General features: G+C 39.8%; 2 protein-coding genes across 2 annotated transcripts; both read left to right on the top strand.

Moving 5' to 3' along the window:
• Positions 1–8,881: 8,881 nt before the first annotated feature.
• On the top strand, positions 8,882–16,826 carry LOC146378617 (matrix metalloproteinase-18). Its single transcript, XM_084941489.1, has 10 exons — positions 8,882–9,036; positions 11,063–11,328; positions 11,734–11,882; positions 11,995–12,120; positions 12,467–12,628; positions 13,653–13,782; positions 13,904–14,040; positions 14,161–14,320; positions 15,999–16,099; positions 16,480–16,826. The coding sequence occupies exons 1-10, from the start codon at positions 8,905–8,907 to the stop codon at positions 16,611–16,613; spliced, it is 1,497 nt and encodes a 498-aa protein (XP_084797615.1). The 5' UTR covers positions 8,882–8,904; the 3' UTR covers positions 16,614–16,826.
• A 1,618-nt stretch (positions 16,827–18,444) lies between these two features.
• LOC146378616 (collagenase 3-like) lies at positions 18,445–22,266 on the top strand. The gene is made up of 10 exons (XM_084941485.1): positions 18,445–18,574; positions 18,738–18,985; positions 19,074–19,222; positions 19,374–19,502; positions 19,613–19,774; positions 19,904–20,024; positions 20,118–20,251; positions 20,355–20,514; positions 20,623–20,726; positions 20,900–22,266. Exons 1-10 carry the CDS (start codon positions 18,476–18,478, stop codon positions 21,007–21,009), a joined length of 1,416 nt encoding a protein of 471 aa, XP_084797611.1. The 5' UTR covers positions 18,445–18,475; the 3' UTR covers positions 21,010–22,266.
• The last annotated feature ends 4,889 nt before the right edge of the window (positions 22,267–27,155 follow it).

Here is a 27,155-nt window from a genome sequence, read left to right as displayed (position 1 = left end):
CTAGATTCCAATTGAATGGAGTCTGACATGCGGACATCGATAGGAAGATTATTCCAGAGTTTGGGTGCAGCAATTGCAAAAGCTTGGTCCCCTCTAGTCTTTCGTCGGGGCCTTTGTTGCACTAAGAGCAGTTGGTTAGAGGATCTGAGCGCTCTCTTGGGGCTCTACACGTTGAGAAGGCCTGTTAGGTAACTGGGTGCCAGGTTATTTAAAAATTTTAAAGTATACAAAAGGATTTTAATATGGTATTTAACAGGGAGCCAGTGTAGATTGGCTAGAACTGGGGTGATGGGATCATGCCTTCTGGTGCCAGTTAAGAGGCATGTTGCGGCATTTTGAACTAATTGCAAACACTGGAGGAGAGAGAATTGGAGGCCCGTGTACAGAGAATTGCAATAGTCTAGTCTCAAAGTAATGAAGGCATGGATAAGCTTTTCAAGGTCTTTATGTGGAATATAGGGCTTTGCTTTGGAGATTTGACGTAGCTGGTAAAAACTCGTTTTCACAACTGAGGCAACTTGTTTGTCTAACTTGAGTGAGCTGTCCAGGACCACTCCAAGATTTCTAACAGTATAAGAGAGATGGCTGGCATAAGACCCCAGTGTATTAGTTAGCTGGTCCAGGGGAATGGGACTGTCAAAAACAATAATTTACGTTTTATTTTCATTTAGAGTTAGAGAGTTTTGTAATAGCCAATCTTTAACTTCCCGCAGATAGTTGAACAAAGGCACTAATGAGGACTGGACATCCTGATTCTGGGTGGAGTAGATTTGGATGTCGTCAGCATAGCAGTGAAACGAGATATTATGCTTTCTGAAAATGAGTCTCAAGGGCAGCATGTACAAAGAACATAATGTAGGACTTAGCACCGAGCCCTGGGGGATACCACAACGGAAAGGGGCAGAAGAGGAAGAGTATTTCCTCATTGTGACGGAGAAAGACCTCTCAGATAAGTATGATTTAAACCATGAAAGGACATTACCTATAAGTCCAGCTACATGTTCTAGCCTTGCCAGGAGAATATTGTGATCAACCGTTTCGAAAGCCGACGTTAAGTCTAATAAAACTAGGACCACTGAGCGCCCTGAATCAGCAGTTAAAAGCAGTTCATTAAAAACTCTTAATAGCGCTGTCTCGGTACTGTGGCGCGGTTTAAACCCAGAATTTCTCACTGATTCCATTAGTCTCTAAAAAGGTCAGCAATTGATGAAGGACTATTTAGGATAGTACAGGATGTGTGATGTGGCGTTGCCATATATAATCATGTCCAAGGTGACAGTGACACAATTATTATAATTTTGACTGTGTAGCACACCACAATACATGGACTACTGCTCTATTGGCAGCTGGGCTGCAGATGAGTAATTGGAAAACTGACAGTTACGAAGTATGATTGTAGAATGGCCACTCGCTAGCTCTCCTTATAACGCTGCTTTATTGAACATGTGCTCGGCATCAAAAAAACTGCCACTAGGCCACCCTGCCGCAAAAGCATATCAGATGGCGTAAAGCCGCAATACACCACGGCTCAATGTAAACACTAACATAACCTAGTATATGACAATGATAGTCAACTGTGACAAGTTTTCTTCTTAATTCATGATACATTAAGGTGATGAAAGGACCCGAGTTGATGCAAAGTGTGAAACATGAGTTTCCAAAATGTGTTGAGGCAAGAATTAAAGACCAATATCGGGCAAAACAAACAAACAAAAAACAAACAAACAAACACAGCTGTCTGCAGCATAAACTTAACTCAAGGCCTAATCAGGACTTTGATTTGTTCATTAAAAGGCAGCTCAGGAAAACTAGGCCAGGAATCCCATGGAAGGCAACTAAAGTCAGAAATTGAGAGATTTCCTTATAAATATAACTACAGTCAATTTACCTCAAAACACAAACAATACTCAAGAACAGAAAGGCAAGATTACATAAGCTGTCAGATTGGTCATGCAAAAACATTGTAAGGAAGAAATCAAGATTAAATTCTATACTACCGAATACTAAGACGATCTAAAGTATATCACACCATCAAACTTGTATGGGCAGTGTGATGATGTGATATCCTTTCCAATGGAACTGGCTCACAGGAGTTTATTTATGCTGTGTCTGCCATAGGAAGTATCACAGTCAGTTTGGAAGTTTATGTTTTGCTCAAATTCAGGTTCAGAAAACACTTTACAGTATAGATGAACAATAACCTAGAAACATACCTCAAAAGCAACCTTCTTGTTTTTGTGTTTACAGGTTGCCTCAGTCAGTCATCTGCCTTTATTTCAACCAATCTCTAGCATCTTCTGCATATCCTCCTTCACTACATCCATGAACCTCCTGTGAGGTCTATTTTTCAGCTGCCTGGCAGCTCCATAATCACCATCCTTTGTTCAGTTTATCCACTATCCCTCCTTTGCACATGTCCAAGTCATCTCAGCCTTGTCTGCTCACTCACGGTGAAAATCTTATCTCACTTATGCTGAATTTCATTCCTCTTCTCTCCAGTACATACTTCCACCTCCCCAGGCTCTCTAAAACCATTCCCTAGCTTCACCAGGGTTTGTTATGTCATCTGTGAAACTCATAGTCAGTGGAGACTCCTGCCTGATTTCATCTGTCAGCCTGTCCATCAACATTGCAAACAAGAAGGGACTCAGGGCAGATCTCTGATGTTATCAGCCCAACCTGAAAACCCATCTGTCACTCTGATCGCACACCTCAGCACTGTCCTCAAACATGTCCGGCACCAGTCTCACATACTTCTCTGGCACTCCTGTCTTGCTCACGCACTACCACAGTCCTTCTTTTGGCACCCTATCATATGCTTTGTGTAGATCCAAAAAGACATAGTGCAACTACTCCTGACTTTCTCTATAGTCCATCAATGCTCATAAGGCAAACATCACATCTGTAGTGCTCTTTCTTGGCATTAGGCCATGCTGCTGCTTGCTGATTGTCACCTCTCTCCTTAACCTAGATTCAACAAGTCTTTCACATAGCTTCAGGATATGACTCATTAACTTTATATCTGTAGTTAATAAAGCTCTGCACATTACCCTTGATTTTTGATATCGGGACACTTTTACAACCCATCCAGATATAAGCACAAACTGAGTGAGGATGTAGTTAAGGCCTGGCACAAAGTCTCACTTTTTCTTTGATTTATAAACACACTAATGAGGAAACTCCAAAAATGTCCTTGTCCAAATACCGAGCCAGAACAGTGTCTTCTTTGATGTTGTCTTTTGCCCAATATTTTAACTGTCTAAGACCTCTTACTGTTAAATTGGATACATCTAATTCCATTTTCTTTAAATTAATTTTGCAAGGAAGATGAGTTAAATCCTGATATTTAACAGCACGCAAGTAGGTCAGTGTGCCCACATTTATTTGACTGCATTGTACTTGATGGTCAGCTTTGCTTGACACTTCTGAATGGACTGTTATATTCTATATTACAACATAACTATAACCTCAGGTCATAATTACAACTTCAGCTTCACTGAATAAGTGTCAGGGTCCCTGTGCCTACCCGGTCGGCTCAGTATGGCTACATATGTTTTTATTTTCATTTTTGTTCCTGCTCTCTCCCTCCTCTCTCTGCCTGGGCGGAGCTCACCTGTGGGCTCCTGTGAAGAGGAGCGTGAAGCGTGGATGGAGTGTGTGTGGACTTTCAGCGTCTTTCCCCATTTGTGTGTGGACCCCCGGAGCCTGGCTTTCCCCTCACCTTTGTAAATAGATCACCTGGTGTTGCTGTAATAAAGACTTGTGTTTTCAAAACTTAGAGCTTGCTCGTGAGTCCGTGCAGTCCCGTTGTGACAATAAGTGTTTGGGTATCATCCACAAACACTGTGGTATTGAGGTATCCTTCTAGAGTCAGCTCATTTTCAGTTGGGTTGTGGTATGTGGAATGTTACTGAAGAAACTGTCATATTATCCTCATCATAAGCTGTAAAAAGACCCATAGGGGAATTCCACTAAGTTTTATGGATACATCTGGCACCACTAGTGTGGTGACAGAGAGGCGAAAACACCACTCAACTGAAGTGAGCAGTCTGTAAAAATTCCCACTCTTATCCTGTTGGCTGGGATGTATAATTTCTCTGTTTCTTTCAAGTTTCAAAGACTCTTTTTCATATTAATAGCTGACGTTAAATAAATACAGATAGTTCTAAATAGTCTCTGTTATACTGTCAGAAAGAAAGAACTATAAATTATTTCCATATGTTCATCTTTCTCAAAGTCATGCGCAACAGAATGTGCACCATGCATTCGTAACACATGTTATATACTATCAGTTAGACAAAGGGCTAACTTTAAATCAGGATCAATCACCAGATATTTCCAAAGAACAACAAGAAGAGGTTTAAGCCTGTGGGGACAGCAAGAAGATATCTGAGCCAGTATCATGATGTGTAATCGAGCCCTAATGAGCGTGATTTACAACTTTTCCCAAAAGTCAGCAAAGAGGCACAGAAAAGAAGACCAGACACCAGCGAGGGAGGATAAGAAGGACAGACGCAACAACATTGTCATCCCCTATGTAGCCGGTGTATCAGAAAAACTTAGGAGAGTTTTCTCCAAGCATGACATCCCGGTGCATTTCAGACCCAGCAACACGCTCAGACAAAAACTGGTTCACCCGAAAGACAAAACGCCAAAACACAGACTTAACAATGTGGTGTATGCTGTACAGTGCAGCGAGGAATGCCCAGACCTCTACATTGGAGAGACCAAACAGCCACTTCACAAGCGCATGGCACAACACAGAAGAGCCACCTCCACAGGACAAGACTCAGCAGTCCATCTGCATCTTAAGGATAAAGGTCACTCTTTCGAGGATGCCAATGTTCACATTTTGGACAGAGAGGACAGATGGTTTGAAAGAGGAGTGAAAGAAGCCATCTATGTCCACTGTGAGCGACCATCTTTGAACAGAGGCGGGGGTTTACGACACCAACTCTCTGCCATCTATAATCCAGTTTTGAGATCCCTTCCCAGACGCCTTAACGCCCACTCACATCCTGGGCCATCTGACCTCAGGAATTCGCATGATAAGGTGGGGCCAGGTTTCACAATGAACACACCCGAAACTCTGGCTGATTGGGACCCACACCCAGTTTCACACCTTGGCTCAGGCGATTAGAGGATCATCAGGGGGTCCTTTTGTCCCCCTCTGTGGGGGGATACTCCCACTAGGTTTATATCTGGGACTCTCCACCATTTGACCTTAGAACTGAAGAAGCTTCTCGGATGAGAGGTGAAACGTCTTCAAGTAACTTAAAGAAGTCCAGACGCTTTTCTTTGCAAGCTCCTTTGACTACGATGACCTGGATGACTGAGAACCTTCACAGACAACTTTTCCCAAGTTTCCCATTTCCTCTGACTCAGTAATTGCTCCTCAAAAGCTGGCTGGCATGGTGGCTGTGGTGCCGGTTCAGGTGGGCGTCCCACAGATTACTTCTGGGTGAGGCATTGTCAAGCCGAGATGACTCATGTTGGGAATGCCTGAGTTGCTGCAAATGCCCAACAGCTAAAAAGAGCTGAGAGCACCTCCAGCAAGTCTGCTGGCTTTGACGTCATCCAGGAACCTGACACACTTTTTATTACTGAATACATGTGCAGTTGTTCTATGTCTGTTCATGAATAATATTTTAACTTTTCCAGCTGGGCTTAAATAAAAAATAATGAGAAAAGAAGAAACACTGATAGAACTATTATTGTTATTTTTTTAGTTTTTACATTCTGACTCCCATGGATGTGTGTTGTGGTTTCCAGTGTCCCTGTGTTAGGGTTTAACTGGTATTGTGCAAACATAGCCAAGATTACTGTAGTGATGAATCACATCCGGCCTGTGTTCACATTCAGCGTAGCTGTTAAAATGAATACAGCGGCAGTAGTATAATTATGGGATGCACATAGTGAAGCAGTTATGTTAAAGCTGATATGTTGTTACAGTTTAAAAAAACAAAGCAAGAACACTACAATGACAACAATCAGCTGACAGTATCATACTGTGACACTTTACACTAGATACACTGTAAAATAACAACATTGTCAGTAATTTATTGTAAGTGCTGCTGCAGTCTTTCATTGTAATAACAGCACTATATCACTGCACATTAATTGCTTGCAAAATGTATTTAAATGATCAAAAGTAATAATCATAGCCCTACAATTATTGATTTTGTTGTTAGTATCGTATGGACTCTTTGAAGTACTTTGATGATTGTTGCTTTGTGTTTATACTGTGGTGCGTGGTTTCCAGTGTTTATGGGGCCAAGAACAATATTTAGCAAGAAACGTGCTGCTGTCAACAGTGGCAGTTTTTAAAATGAGTCGTGTGTGATGCAAGCAGTGACTGACTCATGCCAAACTCGCACACTGTTATTGTTCAAGAAAGCAAGAAACCTGAAATTGGGGATAAGACATGCAGTTATAATAAACTCTTACTGGAGACTCCACTTTGAACACTGAAATAAAGTCAAATGAAAAGCAAATCGCTAAAAGCATTGTAACATAAAGTTACAATAAGGAACTATTGGATTGCAGTCACAGACACTGTGAAATAACACTTTAATGTGAGCAAATGGAGCTGCCAGGAAATTTTCTAATATTACAGGGGAACAGTTACGTATTTTTGTTGACGAAACTCAATTAAGTAAAAATTTGAGAAATGAACAAGTAAGTATAATAACTGAATTAGACGACTAATTTATTTCTGCTCTGTCTTCCCCTTTGAATGCTTACCTGAAGCAAAACATTTTTCATCACTTCTGTCCTGTGAATCTCTGCCAGTTCAAGATTCAAGATTTTTATTTGCCATTGGCGCATAGGACCAACAGTCCATGCACATTGGAATTCTTGTGCAAAGCTCTCCAGGTCAAGTTACACTTGGCGCCCATTTCAGACTACACTACACTAATTTCTCAAGAAAGCAATTACTCTAAACGTATCCACATAGCCAGCGTTATCTTGTGGCAACACAATAACATCAGCAGATAACAGCAATCAAAATCAACCAAACACTGAGTCACTGTTCAAACATTTGTGCTGTCAGGGGCTGGGTCTGACCCAGCATTTTGAGTGCTTTTTGTAAATTGTGTTTTCTTATAAATATATGTGTAGTTCTGGTGTTGCATTATTAGTTAGGTTTTAGATGAGTCTATTCTAGTTTAGGTCCATCTATATGTCCTCTTCTGTAAGTCTGTTCTGGTCTTCTCTGGGTGGTCTGTCATGTATTTCGTGCCTGTGTGTTTAATGTTGTCTAGTTTGTGCTCCCATGCCTACGTCTCTGTGTTTCTTGTTGTATTTTGAAAGTCTAGTGTTCCCTTCTTGAATGTGCTTACTTTTACACTTCCCCTGTGGTGTCATTATGTTCATTTGTGTCAGCTGTTTCCTCTTGTGTTTCCACTTCCCCTGATCTCCCCTTGTGTTTATTTAGTCTGTGTTCTATTCTGTCTTTGTCACAACGTCTGTGTTACCACGTCGAGTCATTGTTATCACAGTTATGATGTTTAGTCACAGTTATCTTATTTATGTTTCCCAGTACTGGTTACAGGTTAGCTGTCGCTCCTGTGTTCACCTGTGTTTTTCATGTTTACCGGCCTAAATAAAACAGTTTGCTTTTGGTCTAAGTCTGCTCCGCCTCCTTCTGTGTCCACACCTCTGTTTCACGCTCTCGCACAGTCGGCGCCCGTTGACAGTGACATGTGCATTTAAATTTGACTTTATTTCAGAATTGTTAATCCTTTTAAAATGTCAGCTTGATGTTCCAACAACATTAGCCAAAAATTTTAATATGACACATAATCTATACATGTCCTTACATTCACATCATTTTTTTTCCACTTCAGCTGATTTATTGTCTTATTTGTGACATCATTATCATTTTCTTTATTTAAAGGAGACATGCGCACAAAAATAAAAGCAATGCAGGATAACAGCATAGCTGTTTTTCCAACTGGCAGACATTTCAGTAAAGGTAAGTACTATAATTAATGCATGCCTCTTGTTGACTCTCGGTTAACCGCGATGATTAAATGGATGTTCCGTAGCGCTTCAAATATGCAAATTCATGGATAATGGATTAATTAAACAAAAAGAAAACACACAAATGATATTATAATATGTGTAAGGTTTTATGGACAAGAAAAACTGGATAATAATTTGCATTGTCCAATCATGATGCTTTGGTTCCCTGGCAAGTCAAGTAAAACCTATTCAGTGTGGTGATATCAGAATCAGAATCAGAAAGACTTTATTTATCCCCAAGGGGCAGTTAACATACAACAGAGCAGCATGACGTTGAAGATAAGGACAGGGCATAAACAGGCAATAAGAGTGAGATAATAAATACACCGAATATACAGTATATACACAAATTACACAGATATGAGATATGATATGAGAGTAGTAGCGTCTCAGATTTGAACAGCTTTACCTGGAACTTTATCCAACTCAGGAACTGAAAGGAGTTCTTCTTTGTAGCATGGACAGTGTTATGCAGATACCATAGCAAGATTATGCTTAACGGAGTCATTCTAAAGAATTTTGAATTTAATCTTTGTAGCATCCGTTGTGATTTTAATTTTGCAGGATGTGATAGGAGCAGCTACTATGGCAGGAATGTTGATAAAAAAGCAGAATGAATACAAAAGAATTTTGGGCAGTTAGGACTGTTTTCCTACCCTTTCCTGAGAAGCTTTATAAATAAGGGCTCTGGTGTTTCTTTGAAGAAACTTTCTGGAATACCATGCTGTGTACTGAAACACCTTCCTGTTCTTGTTGGGACAAGAGCACATAATTAACATGTGACCCATGCCACAGCTTTGCATACAGCACTGTATATCAGCAGCTGTGCATCTCAAACACATACTGACTTGCTGGGATACTTGACAGTTAAACAAGATGCTCTGGTTTTATTTCCTGACTCTTGTGATGTCCAGCCAAACTCTAATGATGGCTTTGCCTCTCCGGATAGCAGATCTGCCAAAGAAACCTCCTCCTGGACCATCTGCAGCTGACCAAGAGTTTGCAGAGGTATTGTGCATTTTTGGAAGGATACGATCCCTGTAACAAAAAAGAAAAAAGAAAAAAAAAAGAAAAGAAGGCATGCTGCTATATTTGTAGGTCTTTGCACTGCGATATTGTTGTTTTATTCATAGAGGGGTTTAATCTGGAACCCCACTTTATTGTCTACTTCAAGTGCAATATTGACTGCTGCTTGTAGGAATTTGCTGTATGTGGGGCCTGGTCACTGTGTATTTCAAGGAGTAAAACATTATCAAACTGACATTTTGTGAAGAAAGTCAATAACCTAATTTCAGTGTGTATGGGCAGGACATGCAGTTATACCTGACTGACAATTTGTGCAGATTATACTATCAACACTTTTTTCAAGTAATACTATACTGTACATCTGTGCTCTACTATATTTTTTTTATATTTCTTTTTAGTTAAGAAACTAGTTAAGTTAATATTGATAAATGATCCTGCCTGGACTTGAATTTAAGTTTTTTTTAATAAACTGAATAGAGTCGGCTTCATAATATATAATTAGATCATAGTTTTAGATTATTGCACACAGTTAATTATTTTAATGACTTAAACCAACCAACTCTTCTTTCTCTCTTTTAAATAATAAGTTGTTAGAAATCTCTTTGATATAGTGACTTGATTGGATAACTAATTCATTTTTGGTTTGTCTTCTTCACCTTTGATGCCTCGCCCGAGGAAAAATGTGGTGCACTGATAATGATTCTTTATGAGGGTGCCCTGTGAATGCCTGTGAACCACCTCTGAAGAAAACATTGACTGCAAGATAACACAAGCAGTCAGGAGACAGCAGCAGTGAATAAATAACACTGTTAGAACACTTGTCATGTTCATGCTGAAGCTGATTTCAATAACAGAATTTTTACTATTTTATGAAGTACATTTGAAAGTTTTACGCTTTATTTCAAACAAACTTTAAAAGACATCTTTATCAAATCCTTTATGAACCATTTACTTACTACCAATTTTAAAGATAAATTTGATGTGTGCTCCTGCGTCCTTCTATGGAGTTTTAATAATATTAATAACAATGATTCTACTGAGGCAGAGTATGAAACACAGGTACTTGTACACAGGTAAGTCTGAGTGTGTCTGATGTTGACACCTGCAGTTACATGAGTGCTAAAGTGTTTCTGCACGGTGCTATCATTAAAGGTCTGAGAACATTTCTGGAATTCTTACTGTAAAAATGTTACTTCAGGCCTGGTTGCGCATTTGTGTTCCTCAACAGCAACAATGGCAATGTGTGAACATTTGTACTTTATACAGTGCTATGGAAAAAAAGCATTTTCCCAGCCATCATTTCTTATTTTTTGTGTATTTGTCATATTTACATGTTTCAGATCATCAAATGAATTTTGATGTTAGACAAAAAAATAGGTGAATACAAAATATAGTTTTTTAATGATAAACTCAGTTGTTAAAAATACAATACAGGTTGTTATACTCATAAATATTCATTGACTAGTGTGTAACTACCAGCAATACATTCTGAATTAACTCCTCCAGGAGTGGGCACCAGTTTGTGGAAGCCACCATGTTGCCCCACCATCTTGAATACAGTGGCAATGATTGACATCGTCATTCTTCCTAATCACATCCTATATATCTGGTTAGAGACTAGCCACATACTCCACATACAGTAATACCCCAAAGGTGGAGGAGAACAGAACTTCAACATATGAAGGATTATACCTAGTGTATGGTTTATCAATTGAGAAGGGTCTGCTTCACCAAATGACGCCACATTCTCACATCATATGAGAGTATATTTGCAAAGTTTCAGAGCACCGCAGTGTCAGATCCACTTCATAGAAAGTTTTGTTAACACTGGCTAGCAGCAGCTAAGGCGTGATGGGCAGGTGTGTTATAACTTTAAGTGAACTGTTATTTAAGTGTGTCAAAAATGCAAAAAAAGGTAATGATGAAGGGGGGAAACACTTTTTCACAGCAAAGTAAAGATGTTTATTTCAACTGATTTACTTTAGCAATACCAGTTATTTTTCTTCAGGAATATCTGCGGCATTTCTATGGCTACCAGCCCAAGGCAGAAAGACAGAAGAGGACCACCGACATAAGTAAAGATGATGATTCGACAACCGGATCCTGTGATAAGAAGACAAAGGTGCAGGAGATGCAACGGTATTTTGGTTTGCTTCCAAGTGGAGAGCTCACAGAAGAGACTCTAGCAGTGATGAAGAAGCCACGCTGTGGACTGTCAGATGTGGAGCAAGTTGGAGAAACAGTTCGCTGGAAGAAGAAGAGGATCAGCTACAGGTTAGAAACAATAAAACTGATTTCTGTAGTCAATATGGTAAATGCCACTTCACAAGATTAGCGTTCACAGCGTTAACTAGCTTAGCTGTTAACAAAGTACAGCTGAGGCTGATCAGAATGTTAGCCTCAAACATGAGTCTGATGCTGTTTTGGTTATAAATCTCAGTACTGGTTTGTACTCAGTACTGGTTAAAAAATAGAGCAGGGTAATAAATGATCTACCAGGTTTCAGCTATGTTATGGCAGGAGACAGCAGATTGAAGAAGGGCTAAGTGCTTGAATACCATGAATGACTGTTCAGAATTTTAAGAGTGTCAGTCTCTCAAAATAACATAAAAAGCATTCAAATTCAATATGTCACATCAGTAAAGGTGAATCCATTTAATGGTGAATTTTTATCATTAGAACAGTTAGCAAGAAACTCCCCATCCCAGCACTGAAGGCTCAGAAAGTCTTTAGAAGAGCATGGAAGCTGTGGTCCAACGTCACACCTCTGAAATTTCGCAACCGGATCATGACCGTGGCTGACATTGACATCTTTTTCTATAGTGGAGGTAAGCTTTGAAGACTGTTCTCCTCATTCATGTATAATAATGAAGCAGATGGTAAAGCGAGGCATAAAGGATTTACTAAATAATAAAATAATAGCACCCTGTGTTGTTGCAGATCATAATGATAGTTCACCTTTTGATGGCAGAGGAGGAGTCCTGGCTCACGCCTTTATGCCTGGGCTTCACATTGGTGGAGATGTCCACTTTGATTCTGATGAAGACTGGAGTTTTAATTCTACCGGTATTACCAGGGCAAAACCCCCCAAAAAGCAACAATTTAAAAACATGTGTCACAAATTTTTCTCTGAACATGAAGCTAGACAGAATTAACGTGGTACCTGCATTCTTATGAACTTTTTGTAATAAAGCAGCAGCAGGTGTGTTTTGTGCGTCATAATTGTTTGCTTATTGTCAAGATGCTGTATGACTGAAATACAGTGCACTTTACAGAAGTTACATATTTGGTGGACTGAATGTGACTGAATTTGACCTAACCCGGAGTGATTTAGTGAAACATGGGTGGGACTTTTGTGTTACAGCCTTCCTGCATCACACGAGTACTAACATGATGTGCGCTCCTGCTCCAGGTATCAACCTGTTTGCTGTGGCAATCCATGAATTTGGCCATGCGCTTGGCTTGTCCCACTCATCTGATCCTGGAGCTATCATGTACCCAGCATATAACTTTGACCCCAACTATGAGCCCCAGCTCTCCTTTGATGATGTCAAAAACATCCAAAAACTGTATGGTGAGTTGCTGCTGGATACTTTCGATGCTTGAGCTCAGAAATGTTGCTTACCATGAGCCGCAGTTTCATTACAAGATATTAAGCAAAGCCCGCTAGCCTCAGAATAACTTTGAAGTTTTAAAATGGAAAATTTGCACATAAAATAATAATAATACTGACAAAAGAACAGCCACAAGAATTATGGCTGGTTTTGCATTAAACATCCAATCCAGCAATAATTCAATAACAAGAGGTCATTTAGAAGAATTGAACATAATTTATTGAAATAGAGAAATGAATATATTTGGCGATTAGACTAGATGTTAGAACAGGACCCCCCCGGCTTGAATGGAGGTCTGGTTAATGTGTCTGTGATGGAGATGGGGAGGAGGTGGGTTGTAAGAAAGAGGGTCTAAAAGCAGAGGTTGATTGGCTCGAAGGAGGCAGGCAAGAAGATGATTGGATTAGATTAAGAACATGAATATTGAGATTGACAGTGTGGGAAAGCTGTAGACATGTAAACAACAGAACAGAAGCTCATCACCCAGTAAAGCAGCCAGATCAGTGATTACAGATCTTCCTTAGTGAAATCACACATAAGCTTAATTTTGTTATGTGTCACAAAAACTTGCAGTGATATTGATTTGCTCAAAACCATTATAAACTGGCCACCATCAGTTATTTAATATCCGTTCATATGTTATATTTTAGATTATTCTGTTTCTTTTGAATAGTTTAAGTATTTTTTAATCCTCATTATTATTATTATTGTTATTAGTCTTAGACATTATTAGACAACTACAACAATTGTTTTATTTTGTTTTCTTATAAGATTAAATACAATTTGGTTAAAGAACGACGGATTGAAATCATTATGGCAAAATGACGTCATGGTGTAAAACATGACAGAAACAGTAAAACAAACATTTCAAGTAATTTTCTCTTTATTCTTGTTTCCTTTTTCTTTGTTTTCTTTGTTCCTTTAAAAAATTTTATTTTCAGGGGTAATCAAGTGTCCTTTTCTATTCCTCTCTGCTGTGTACAGGAGTCAATCCCAATTTTACTTCACTGACCTCAAAAAGGCCTCCTCCAAAAACACCTACCAAATGTGATCCGTATTTGTCCTTTGATGCAGTAACACAACTACAACAGGAAGTTTTGTTTTTCAAAGACAGGTATGTAAATCTGTGCAGTCTTGGACATAATTCTCTCTGTGTGTCTCTTTGGTCCGAGGATTACAGGAAAACTGAACTGAAAAACTGAATATTCATTTGAGATAGCCTTCCTACTTTTCAGGTTTATGTGGCGCAAACATCCTGAATTTGATGAAACGCGTGTCTCCTTGATTAGCAGTCTTTGGCCAGACACTGTACCGGCCAACTTGGACGCTGTTTATGAGAATACGTGGGAAAATGTCGTTGTGTTTTTTAAAGGTAAAGACACAAAAAGGGGTAAAAAAAAAACAAAAAACATCCACAAAACCATTGGTTTAGTGTCTGGCAGTAGATTTAAAATACATGTGAACATGTGTTATTATAGTGTTTTTGTTTCAGGTAATCAGTACTGGATGCTGAGGCAGTTAAAGCTTGAGGAAGGATTCCCTAGAAGCATCTCAACCTTGGGCTTCCCTTCCAGAATAAAATCTGTAGATGCTGCTCTTCACTTCAGAGATGAGGGCTATACTGTGTTCTTCACTGGTGACGAGTGTTGGAGGTATGTAAGATCATAAAGCTCTTTAGTCCCGTTTTCAGTCTTTATGCTGACCACCTACTGGTGGCAGCCTCACACAGAACAAATAAAAAAGAGCGGTACAAATACACTGATGTCACTCACTCTATCCAAGGAAGTAAATACAAATAACAGAAATTGGTTGAATTTTAAAACCATTTGTAGGTTTTCACAATGCAGCAAACATCAGTTACCAGATCCTCTGAAAAAACCTCAGCTGTAGTAAAACGGCTATCTGTGAAAGTATGTTACGTTCTTGGGAACTGAAAAAAAGCTGTCTTTATCAGACTTCACGTTTAAGATTGTAAACATGTCTGAAGAATCTAAAAGGCAGGATTCCAGTTGGAAAAAAGCAAAAGAATATCTATATCTGTGTCACGCCCACACTGGACTAATATAAGTAGATAGAAATCTGTGTTTAAAAAGCTGCTTTATTACTTATATTTGAAATATCCAAGGACCAAAAAAAGTCTTGTCCTCCCTTTGGTGTCTATTAATGGCAGGATGATGTGAAACCATCTGCACAATCTGGATTCTCAATATTACTATGCATGGATCTTAGGATAATTACTAATATATGTCTTACTCATGGCAAGTGAAACTTATGTAGGCGAATTGAAATTTAAAGGCTTTATAAATCATTAGTAATGGTGTTATTTATGTTTATCTATGTTTCTATGTGTTATACTATGAATTGTATCATAACTAACTCAGATGTGATAGCCATCATATTGTGATATGTGTTATGACACATTTTGTATCCTAAATAACATTTCATATACGTTAACCTTTACTCAGTGTTATTGTTCTACTATATACATGAAATTTTAGCCATCTTTCAAAACGTGAAAGATCACCATACATAAAATAGTTAAAAACAATATACAGCCACGATCAAAAGTTTAAGACCACTTGTAAAATGGCAAAAAATCATATTTTGCATGGTTGGATCTTAATAAGGTTCCAAGTGGAGCTTCTGCATGCAGCAAGAAGAAATGGGAGTGAGACAAAACATTTTTTGAGCGTGTAATTTATTGAAAACAATGCTTAAACTGAAATATGCAAAGTATGATTTTTTTGCCATTTCACAAGTGGTCTTAAACTTTTGATCGGGACTGTAGCAAGACTTGTCTGATCTTTAACCATTTCATTTCATCTTTACTGACTGATGTAGATGGAGAGGTGTGAGACATGTTTATGTACTGGAATCACCGTTATGCAATGAGATGACAGGAAACTATTTCCACTGTTGGCATCTTACATAGATGGGTGTTCCTGATAGTAGATGAAAGAGCAATCAGATATATGAGATCCAGACTGTCCTCTTCTGTTGAAAACTTAAAAAAAAAAAAGTAAAATTTACTTTAAAGAATTTTGTATGGCTATGTGTGAGTACTGTTATTATTTCTCACATAGAAACAGAACATCATTGTGTGAGAACCAGTCTAGACCAGACAGGCTTCCTGCTTACGCTTTGATGTAATACAAAATTACACATCTCTACTACAAGTGGTTGCAGAATCAACTGCTTTCACCAACTTGACTATTTGTCATCAAAAGGGTGCTTTAAGTAAAGTAGTCATGTAGTTTATCACACTTCCCATGGAAATCTCTGCTTTTCTAAAATCACTATTATATTTTATTATTATATGTGATAATGTAGGTACAACGAGCAACAAAGGTTGATGGAGGGATCACCAATGTCTGTTGAGGAGCAGTGGCCAGAGATCCCAATGCCTATAGATGCTGCTGTCTTCTATGATGGTACTTACATCACTTTTCTTTTACAGCCCTTTAAAATGTCAATTTCTCATAAAAAGAAATTCAATCCAACAAAATTTACAGTACATTTACACTAACACTTGATATTTTTCTGCTCCTTTGCTGTTTGACTCTCAGATTAATAGAATATCTTCACTAACTGTGATTGGAAAATACTTGCATATAGACATAGAGTAAAAAAAAAAGATGTAAGGTATAAAGGTTTATAACCAAGGCAGTACTATCCAAGGTACTTAAACCTTTTCATTATGAATACTTTTGAATGCACTGTACACAGACAGTCCTTGCCCCATACAGCAAACACAGTTTGCCACAATACATTTTAAGTTTCAAATTCTAAATGAATATTGATTTCCCCACAGGATCTGTGCACTTCTTCAAGGGAAACTTGGACTACAAATACGACTCCAACTTAAAACGTGTGCACTCCATCAGTCGTGTTAATGAGCTGCTGGAATGTGAAGTGAAGGAAGGCAGCAATGACCACAATGTATAAAACAGAGAAGTGGTTAGTGTGTGGTTAGTCTTACCTCAGTGTGTAATACAGTGATGTAATATTGGAATTTGTACAGTTTTCATGATTTGAAATGTGTGTTTTAATCTAATTTTGCTGCTAATTTTAATTTTAAATCTCTCTATACAAACATCAACATGTGATATAGAGCTATTCAGCCAAACGTAACATTTATTTTAAGCGTGTGTCGTTCCATCAGAGTGATTTATTTTTTACTTGGCAAAGAAAAATAGTAATTTTCCTGATTAAAAAACATCTTTGCTTTTATGTTGAAACATATTCACTATGTGTGTGTGTGTGTGTGTGTGTGTGTGTGTGTGTGTGTGTGTGTGTGTGTGTGTGTGTGAATGTCTCGTTTTACTGCTGTTGCCTAATTTACCTGAGGCTGAACGTTACTTTATAAAGTCAAAACTCTTCATCCCTGTGTCCAGTATTGTGTGACACTGACACAAAGTGTTTGGGGATAATTACAGGTAAGGTGGAAAATAACCACCTGCAGTCGACTCACAGAAAAAAAAAGTTTCCAGTTTCCAAAATGTTATGCGGTTGGGCACTATTGAATGTGTAGAATAAACTGACTTTAATGTTTCTGGTAAATGGACTGATTCTTATATAGCGCTTTTCTACTCTCCTGGAGTACTCAAAGTAAAGTGAATCTGATCTTGTCTTGGCTCTGGTGTGAGGCACACGTTTAAAGTACATGGTGTGCATTAAGGACAGGCTTTTCAAGAACTTCAGCTAGGTCCACGGGTTTGTTCCGCGCACCTCAAAAGGTGGCTCATTGTAGAAGATGTGGTTGCACAATGGTCGCAAAGTCAACATTAATCATCCTTTCCTGTATGTGATGTGCAGCACTTGAAACCCTCCATGACCAATTCCTGGCAAAATACTTCTTTTCATTTGGAATCATGTTGGATCGTGCAAAAACCAAAGTGTGTATAGTGAAAAAAACACTTCCAATTCCTCAATGCAGTGTTTGACAGAATATTAAATTTATGTTAACACATCCATTACAAGAAAACACAGGTGAAAGTGTTTAATGAGACAAGAACATCTAACTGTGATAACTGTTCTGAGCTTCTTAAATACAGATACCAAATACCATGTGTGAATGTGTGTGTGAATGTGTGTGTGAATGGGTGTGTGAATGTGTGTGTGAATGGGTGAATGACTGAATGTAGTGTAAAGCACTTTGGGGTCCTTAGGGACTAAGTAAAGCGCTATACAAATACAGGCCATTTACCACTGAGAAAATGAATTTTTAAATAATTACAGCTAAGAAGGAAACTAGCTCTGGAAACGAAATTACAATAAAGTGATAAAAATAGTAATAATTCTGGAACAAATACACACAAAGAAAATCCTCAAATATGTGTTTAAATCTGCTTTAAATCAGCTATAAAGTCAATTCTGCACAAGAGCTTGAAAATAGGAGTAGTTTTAATTTTGTTTCTAGAACTTGAAAGTTGAAAGCTGAGCTTCTGTGAGCTTCATAAAATCATTAAATCAATTTGATTTTCTTCACACTGTGGGATATGGAAGTCAGATCTGAATAAAAATCAAATGAACTAAACTCTGATAATTACAGATGTTGGGGCTCTTCTAAACATTATCTCATGACCAATTTCCTCTGCAAACTGCAACAATGATTCAACATCAGTGTTTTGGGTTTTTTTGTACATGTAACACCGTCATGAGCAATCAAAGCCAGAGTTCCCCTCTTCACCATAAAAGGAGCATTTCGTTAGTCACTGACGGCAGGTAGTTACTCAACACATCCAAACTCCAGCCTATATAACAGCTTCTCACAGTACTGAGACACAAGTTGCACACAACGAGGAAGCATGAAGACTTGGACTCTGAGCATTCTGCTTGGTCTGGCAGTGGCAGTTTACTGCATGCCAGTATCTCAGATTACTGGGCAAGATGAAAGTTTTGCAAAGGTATGTGTACTTGGCTGTTTTTTATTTTTTGGCATAGGCCAGAGTGGACAAACGTTGTGATTATTTTAATTGTCCATCCCATGTTGTTATTTGTCTTGTTTCTTGAGCTTAAACATGCTGACAGATATTTGAGTGTAAAGCTCTGAATATTTCTCTCTTCCAGAACTACCTGAAGAAATTCTTCAACCTCACAGAGGAGGAGGGTCCAGCTGTCAGAAGGGGCATCAGCCCACTGAACAAGAAGCTGGCTGAGATGCAGAGATTCTTTGGTCTCCAGATCACCGGGTCTCTGGATGCTGACACTTTGGCCATGATGAAGAAGCCCCGCTGTGGGGTTCCCGATGAACAGGTCGCTCGTTTCTCCACTTTTGATAACAACGCTAAATGGGAGAAAAACAGCCTCACATACAGGTGAATGATCTAAAGACACAACGTAACACACAACGTGAGAAAATGTGACCACACTAATGATTTTCTTGGATATTGTTGTGCTCTGCAGGATAGAGAACTACACACCTGACATGTCTGTGGCAGAGGTGGATGACTCCATAGACAAAGCTCTGCAGGTGTGGGCCAAAGTCACTCCACTGACGTTCACAAGGATCTACAGTGGCATTGCTGATATTATGATCTCCTTTGGTCGCCGGGGTGAGTCTAAAAACTAAGTAATATAATCACTGAACGTTTTTATTGTATTATTGCACAAGACATGACCATCCCACCTATCAGTCAGGAACACTAAGCTTTTTTAGTGTCTGTGTTTTGTTTGGCCAACTCTGAAACTACTATCTTCTAACAGCACATGGTGATTATTACCCCTTTGATGGCCCTGATGGCACTCTCGCCCACGCATTTGCTCCCGGTGCTGGCATTGGAGGGGATGCCCATTTTGATGAAGATGAAACGTTCACGTTCCGCTCAAACACAGGTAAGTTTGTTTACTTTTATGAACTGTGGTGTCCAAATTATTACTCTGTAGCGTGCGACCTGAGTTATCCTTAGCTGTAACCAATTGTCATTCTGTGTTTTCTACTTCAGGCTACGTCCTCTTTATGGTTGCTGCCCATGAATTTGGTCACTCTCTGGGCTTGTCTCACTCCAATGACCCCGGTGCTCTCATGTACCCAGTGTACTCATACAGTAACCCTGACACCTATGTTCTTCCCCGGGATGACGTTAATGGCATCCAGTCCCTCTATGGTGAGTGCTAAATTCTTTTTTTGGTTTTATTCAATTAAAAATATTTGAGTTGACCAAAATCTTAGAAGAACCTGTGCATAAATAATTTTACAACTTACAACAGTGTGATATTTATTAAATTACCTCCAGGTCCAAATGACGAAGAGATGCCTGGACCTACAGCCCCCACTACTCCTGATGCCTGTGATTCAACGATGGTTTTGGATGCTGTTGCCACACTGCGAGGAGAGATGCTCTTCTTCAAGGACAGGTATCACAAAATAAATGCATGAATACCTGAGCTACTGAGATTTGCTGACTGATCATTTACATTAATGTACATTTTCTGTGTGTGTCTTCACAGATTCTTCTGGCGCAACCACCCTCAGAGCAACACACCTCAGCAAACTCTCATCACAAATTTCTGGCCCGATGCTCCTGTTGACATTGATGCTGCTTATGAGAGCCAACAATCAGACCGTGTCTTACTTTTTAAAGGTATGCTTTGCCAGTGTCCACCTAATGCAGCACTCCTTTGAAGTCAGCATTTTTGTGCCTTTACATAGCTTTACTATAAAGTCTACTTCTTATTTGTTGACAGGTCAGAAGGTGTGGGCTTTCAGCGGCTATGATCTTGTAAGTGGCTATCCTAAACCAATATCCAGCTTTGGTCTGCCCAAAACCGTGAAGAAAGTTGATGCGGCCCTCTATGACGAACAAAGTGGGAAGACTCTGTTCTTTGTAGGCAGTGAATACTACAGGTGTGTTCCACTAAGACCTGAGAAAATTAGGCAACCGATTTCCATACAGCAGCTTACAAGTTGTATTACAAATGTTAGATGAATCTAAATACATTTTTCTTTTCCCAGTTATAATGAGGCCACAAAGAAGATGGATAAAGGATTCCCCAAACAGGTGGATGAGACCTTCTTGGGAATGACCTCCAAAGTGACTGCAGCTCTGCAGCAAGGAGGTGAGCAGCAATTCAGGCTTGAAGACCACTGAAACGAGACAATGACTTCTGTTTTTGATATTTCTGTTTTTATCTTTTGAGTTTACATGTAATGAATGATTGCTATTTTAACATGTTTAAAAATCCCTCTGGTCTGTTATGCAGCACTAACATGTAGCATCTCTGTTCTGCAGGGTACACCTACCTCTACAGTGGACCACAAATGTTTGAGTATGCCATGTGGAGCGGGAGGCTGTACCGTGTGCTGAGCAACAGCTACTTCTTGCCCTGCACCAAATACTAGAGAAGCCAGTTTTCTAACTTGCTTAAGGAAGATTTTGAATGCTAAATAAGGCACAGTAAAAAAAAAAAAGAAAGAAGAGTAACTGTGTCAATATATTTTTGGATATTTAATTTTATTGTTAAAAAGTTAACAGCAGCGTATGTACTTAATACTGTTATTGTTATGTTAACTTTATTAAGCTTTACCATAACTTTTTATTTTGTTTTATTTATGTCACACTCATTATTTAATTTTTCCGCTCGCTAATTGTTGTTGTTGTGTTTTGACCTATTTATGTACACAAAAGGTCAAATGGAGTACAGTAAAAATAAATTGACATCATCAATAAGCACATTTTAAATGTGTTACTGTTGTGTTACAATGTTACAACCACAGGTGGATAAAGTACACACACTGGTAACTTAAGTATAAGTACAGATCTTCCTGCAAAGGTTGAAGAACTGCTTCTTTACTCAAGTAATAGTATCGTATTTTTCGGACCATAAAGCGCACCGGATTATAAGGCGCATTAAGCAAACAAAGCAGTCAGATAAGTCAAACTTTACTCAACTCATTCTTCTTGCTTCCTCCACTTTTGTACCATTGAATTATTAATACTGAATTCTCTGGCAGCAGCTCTATTCTCATGTTGTTGCAGTATATTAATGACTAACCTCGTATTGTGGATGGATTATCTCAGTTGTTCTCCTGACTGAAGTTTGGTCCATTTACAGCATCCTGCCATGCGATTGCATTTGTCCCTAACCATCAGGAACCCTCACGTTAACTTTTATCGAGTGGAAAAAAGTTAGCGTTCATCCTCCAGCTTCACTGTGTTTATGTTATGCTAACATAGCTGTGTAGCTAGTGATAATGTTGCACATCATTATATACCAGCTAGTCCAACTTCAGTAACCCTACAAACGTCACTGCTGTTTAGTTTTCTGTCTTCATTTATGTTTGAAGTGATAGCAGAGCTGTACATCAGAACATGCTATATCATGTTTAGGTGGAAGCTAGCGAGCTAACTTCCTGCTAACTTCTAATTCTGTTAAATTTAATAAATCCTGTTTTCATGGATGCCTGGATGTTAAACTTAATTGTTACACCTGGTAAAGCAGCAACACTGATCATTTTATTAGAGATGAAAGAATTTAGACAGTTTTTAACTCTCAGTGATGCCGCAGTGTTTGTTTGACTTTGGGACCTGAAATGGACGGAGTTTAGGACCTAGATTACTCCGCGAGGCTCCTGACTACGGTAGCCGTAATGCTCCGACAATCCATCAAGCCTGTGGCTTCGTAGCTTAGCAAAGTCATACTAAAATGTTTTTTGACAGATTTTTGAGCGCTTTGTACCACATAAAATCGGTTTGAGGTCAGTAAGCACGACCAGAATTCATACATAAGGCGCACCGGATTATATGGTGGACTGTCGATTTCAAAAAACAAAGAAAGAAAATTAAAGGACTTTAAATGGTAAATGTACTGGTTCTTATATAGTGCTTTTCTACTCTCACTGAGTACTCAAAGTGCTTTCTACAACTGGTGCATTCACCCGATCATACCCATTCACACAAGCACATTATCTAAGGTTTTTAGTGCTTCTATCTGACATTCACTCAAATTCACACTCCATTGGAGTGTGGACAAATTCACACTCCAATGGAGTGTGAATTTGGTCGCCTGTGCCTCAATTTTATTCTGCAACCTAGACACCCACATTACTCACACTCTCACATAACACATACATATAGGGCCTTGGGGGTGGGCACGTTTTACAGCATCCAGAGGATGGTCGGTGTATTCCAACCCACCTCTGGCGCTGGTGCCCTACCCTCAATTTTAAATGCATATAGACACTAAGGGTTTTCGGGAGGAGCCGTGCTGCTCTCTGAGAGGAAGCAGGAACCATGCTCTCCTGTGTTTTAAATGCACTTTAGAACAGCACACAGCAACACTACATATGAGCGGGCGTAGGGAGGTTTGGGGTCTTCACTCACCCCGGTTCTGTTAGCCGTCAGGGCTGGGGGGCTGGGAGGAGGTGCTGGCCGTCAGATTGGGGTCTGGGATGCGGGGCCTCCCTGCTACTGCAGATAAGGAGGTGGTCCGCTTGCCTCCACCCCAGAGAGAAGGGTTACATCTCCTGGGTCTAGGTGCGGCTTGCCCCTCTGGTGGCGGGGGTACCTGGACCTGGGATATAGAGTATGTTTGGGGAGTGCGACTGTCTGTGCAGTGTCTATTTGTGTCTGTCTACACGTTGGGTGAGTGCCGAGTATTTGGTTGTGTATATGGGGGTGGGAATGCATGTCTGTGTCCACGTGCGCCTGTTCGTCTGTGTCTATATGTCAGGTTGGGTCTTAGACTCAACCTCTCTGGGTACATCTCAGGCCCTCCAAAGTACGGAGGCCTATCTCCCCTCACCACACTCCCTGCCGGTGGCTGATGCCCTCAGACGTTGGTGTGTTGGTGGTCCTTGTCGACTGGGGCTGGGCGCTCATGTATGTACCGGCTCACTCCTGGTGGCCGATTGGCGGGGCCTGGCGCCTGTGGCCCGGCTGGGCCCCTTCCGGGGGGTGGGGTGCCCTCAGGCCTCTGGGCCTGAAGCTCGGTCCTCTCTGGCACAGCTGGCTGCCGGCAGAGCCCGCGGGCACGCCACTGCAACCCCCTCTGGCCTCTACTCCGTAGCTGCTGGGTGACCTCTCGTTTGGGGCTCTACTCAGCTCTTCCCAGGAGGGTGGCACGGTTCCCCCCCTTTTGGTGGTCCTCCTCGGGTCCTCGTACTCTGGGGCCTCTGGATATCTGGGGCCTGGATCTCCTCCATACCTGCTTCATGCCCTGGGGGACGGGGCTATGGCTCCCCACACTCCGTAGCAGATCGTTACATGGAGAAACCTTTGGAATACAAGCGTGCTGATCCACACAGGTGTGCACACAGGTGTACACACGGGTGTTCACAGACGCAGACTACACCTTTCTTGGCTGCTGCCTCAAAGCACATTGTGCGCTGTCTATCTTGCGTGCTGCACAATATCGTTTAATGTTTAGTATCTACTGTTATCTACTGCTAGCTAGTTTATTGTGATGGTGCTGTTTTTATTATGTTGCTCTTTTTTTTGTTTGATTTCTCTTCTGTTTTTTTTTCTCCATACAGGTGATCCAGGTGTTTTGTTTGTTTTTCTTTCTTTCCTCCCCCCTTTCTCACCGTCTCTTCTCCCCTCTGGTTTTCTTTCTCTCCCTCTCTTTCTTTCATTCTTTCTCCCTGTCCTATCCCCCAGTCATGTCTGTCCCGTTTGTAAAATAAATACATAATTATAATAAAGGTCAATCAAATGGACCAATATGGCAAGGCCATAATGATCCACTTGGTAAAATGGAGGAATGTAGGGTAGCAGAACAAGTAGAATAAAAGTGAAATACAAGAGATAAATGATTCTAAAAAAAACAAAAAAAACAAGAAGTGAGAAGTAATAACTAAGTAGTGAAATGCAGACATAATTGAACTTAACAAAACGGATTTGACAAATGAGATTGGGACAAGAAATACACTAAGAAAATACATAAAGAAGAAAATGTAACTAATAAGCAAACTAAGAATCAGGTATTATTAATGAATGGAACGTGAATATCCACAAACTCAAGTACCCAGAACCATGACACCATGAACACCACAGCTGTTATGAATCAGTCCAACAACAGTACAATTAGCTACGCCAAACTAACAAGTGTAGCCTGCACTAGAGTGCCTCTTATGTTCAAGCAGCCTTTGAATAACACAACGTTAGCATACTTTGTTATGCTAACGTTGTGTTATGTGTCACTTCAGCAGTGACAGCACAGTGATATAGTGGTTAGAGCTATTGCCTCACAGCAAGAAGGTTATATTTTTAAATCCATCCTGGGATTTTTTCCCTTTGTAGGTACTTCACATTCCTCCCAACAGCCCAAAGACATGCATGGAGTTGGGTTAATTGGTGATGCTAAATAGGCATGAATGACTCTGGTGAAGCCTGACACTGGACTAGATAAGTAGACAAAATACAGCAGCTGCACCTTTGACTTACAGATATATGTAGCAAACTACACTGAAAGAGTTGGTGTTTATAGATGCACAGTGACAGGAAACAACTCACCTCAAATATCTTAAACCTAAAGTAATGAGCTGTTTTGATAATGCAGTTATACAAATAGAGATATTTCTGTAAAAACGTAGGAAGTGATAGTCAGAAAATAAAGAAAAATAAGTAAGTAAAATGGTAATAGTAAAACTATCTGCGAGTTTTACACCTGAAACTATTACAGCTTTATGCTAATGGATAATGGTGACTTTAGCATATTATTATGCTTAATATTTAGCGTATATAAAAAATAAAATAATTATCACATTTAACCCTATAGCTTTAGCTAGTACACAAGCATGCTAACGCTTGCTAATTTGCACAAAACACAAATGATATGTCAGCATTTTGATGTGATGAGGGAAGGTCACAGGATCACCAAAAATATTACAAGTCATTCTGAGTACTTTTATTCGAATTAAGTTCTAATTATTTCATAATGGAAGTGGCTGAACTACAGTAAAATCATATAAAAAAATCATATAAAAATAGATGCACCATATAACTATTGAGAGAAAAATTCAGAAAATATCAGCTTTGATTTTGAATACCGTGATCATTAGTTCATTGGTCTCAGCTTTCATAGTTCACAGCTTTCATAGTTCACAGCTTTCATAGTTCACAGCTTTCATAGTTCACAAGTAAAAAAAAAGATTTATCACTGAAGGTCCGTGACCCAGTGCTTTGTGTTCTGTGTTATTAATAAGCTTTGAGTTCATCATGGTTTATGACTGCTAGTGTTTTAGTTCCTGTCTTGTATTTCTAGCTTTCTAGTTTTTCTGTTTTGTGATTTCTAGTTCTTGGGTTTTGTTCCTGTGCCCCTGATGTTAAGTGTAGGTTTAATTCTGTCATGTTTATTTTCTTGCTCCCTAGTTGTGTCTCATGTCGCAGTTTGTTACTCCTGTCCCTGTGCTCCGTGTTTGTCCTATTCAGTGTCAAGAGCGTGCCTCTGTGCCTGTCGTGTGTTTCCTCTTTTATTTTGATAGTCCCTGTCCTGTGTGCAGTGTGTCTGATTTTGCTTCCCTTGTCTCATTAGGTCTTATTTGTCCCAGCTGTGTTGCCACCTGTTCCCAATCCTCTCATTGTCCTGCTTGTGTATTTAAGTCCTTTGCTTCGCTGTTAGTTGTTGCGTCGTACCCTTACCGTACTGTGTTTTTTTCTCCGAGCTCCCTGTGATCTTCGTCCTTAGTCTCTAGTTTTCAGGTTTCTAGTTTTCTAGCTTCCCAGTGTTAGTGATGGCCAAATGAAGCTTTCTGAAGCATTGAAGCTTGTGTTCATTACTCAAAGCTTTTCAACACAGTCGTCTTTGGTGACATCTGGTGGCCAAAAATGTGAAGAGCAGCTTGAATCGACAAAATAAAATGAACTGCTTCATTATGACTGCCCATGCTACAGAGTGGAGTTCACAGTTGTTAGGTTTATGTTGGCACAAACCTGTTGCTGGAACAGCCGAGGCAATTTACTGCAACTAGCAAAAGCAAGACGCAAGTCACCAGAGCTCTTTGTGTGATCTTGTGCACGAGGGAGATGACTGAGACGAGCACTGTTCCTGCCGCTCGAACCCCAGTCACTCTCAGTCAGCTCCCCTGTAGCACTGCCTTTTATTGCGGTTACATGAATATGCATAGGTTCCTTAACATATGACATCTTACACAGGCGTACGTGTGAACAAAGAGTACCTCGTCTGTGTGTAGTGTAGGTATGTGTGTGTGTCAAGATGTGACCCTGTGAATGATCTGCTGGCGCCTGTGAGTCCAACAGTTCACCTAAACAGACACAGAGTAGGTGTCCTCCTATACTATAAATCAGAAAAAGAAGGTACGACCTCTCTCATGACCTTAGGATGTGTGTGTATGCCAGAGTGCTCTGGAACGCACACAGAGTCTTTGTAGACTACTAAGGATCAGACATCCTGTCATTATACAATCGATTATATACCTCTAAGCATATATGATTATATGTTTCTAAGCATATATAACAATCCAACAATCAATGTTCCCTCTAATTTTTCACGTGTCTGAGCGAACACACAAACTCCCTGAGCGATCCC

This window comes from Perissodus microlepis, chromosome 10 (genome assembly GCF_051167445.1).
Source record: "Perissodus microlepis isolate ML-2025 ecotype Zambia chromosome 10, ASM5116744v1, whole genome shotgun sequence".
Classification (NCBI taxonomy): domain Eukaryota; kingdom Metazoa; phylum Chordata; class Actinopteri; order Cichliformes; family Cichlidae; genus Perissodus; species Perissodus microlepis.
Note: the sequence above shows the minus strand (reverse complement) of the source record. Positions and strands in the feature narration are given on the sequence as shown.

Bases quoted from the DNA above. Each gene is read 5' to 3' on its own strand.
- LOC146378617 (XM_084941489.1), top strand. From the start codon at position 8,905: ATGCTCTGGTTTTATTTCCTGACTCTTGTGATGTCCAGCCAAACTCTA. The intron at 12,121-12,466 runs GTATTACCAGGG...CTCCTGCTCCAG, and splicing joins CTGGAGTTTTAATTCTACCG to GTATCAACCTGTTTGCTGTG. The intron at 13,783-13,903 runs GTATGTAAATCT...CCTACTTTTCAG, and splicing joins GTTTTGTTTTTCAAAGACAG to GTTTATGTGGCGCAAACATC.
- LOC146378616 (XM_084941485.1), top strand. From the start codon at position 18,476: ATGAAGACTTGGACTCTGAGCATTCTGCTTGGTCTGGCAGTGGCAGTT. The intron at 19,503-19,612 runs GTAAGTTTGTTT...TTTCTACTTCAG, and splicing joins CACGTTCCGCTCAAACACAG to GCTACGTCCTCTTTATGGTT. The intron at 20,025-20,117 runs GTATCACAAAAT...GTGTCTTCACAG, and splicing joins ATGCTCTTCTTCAAGGACAG to ATTCTTCTGGCGCAACCACC.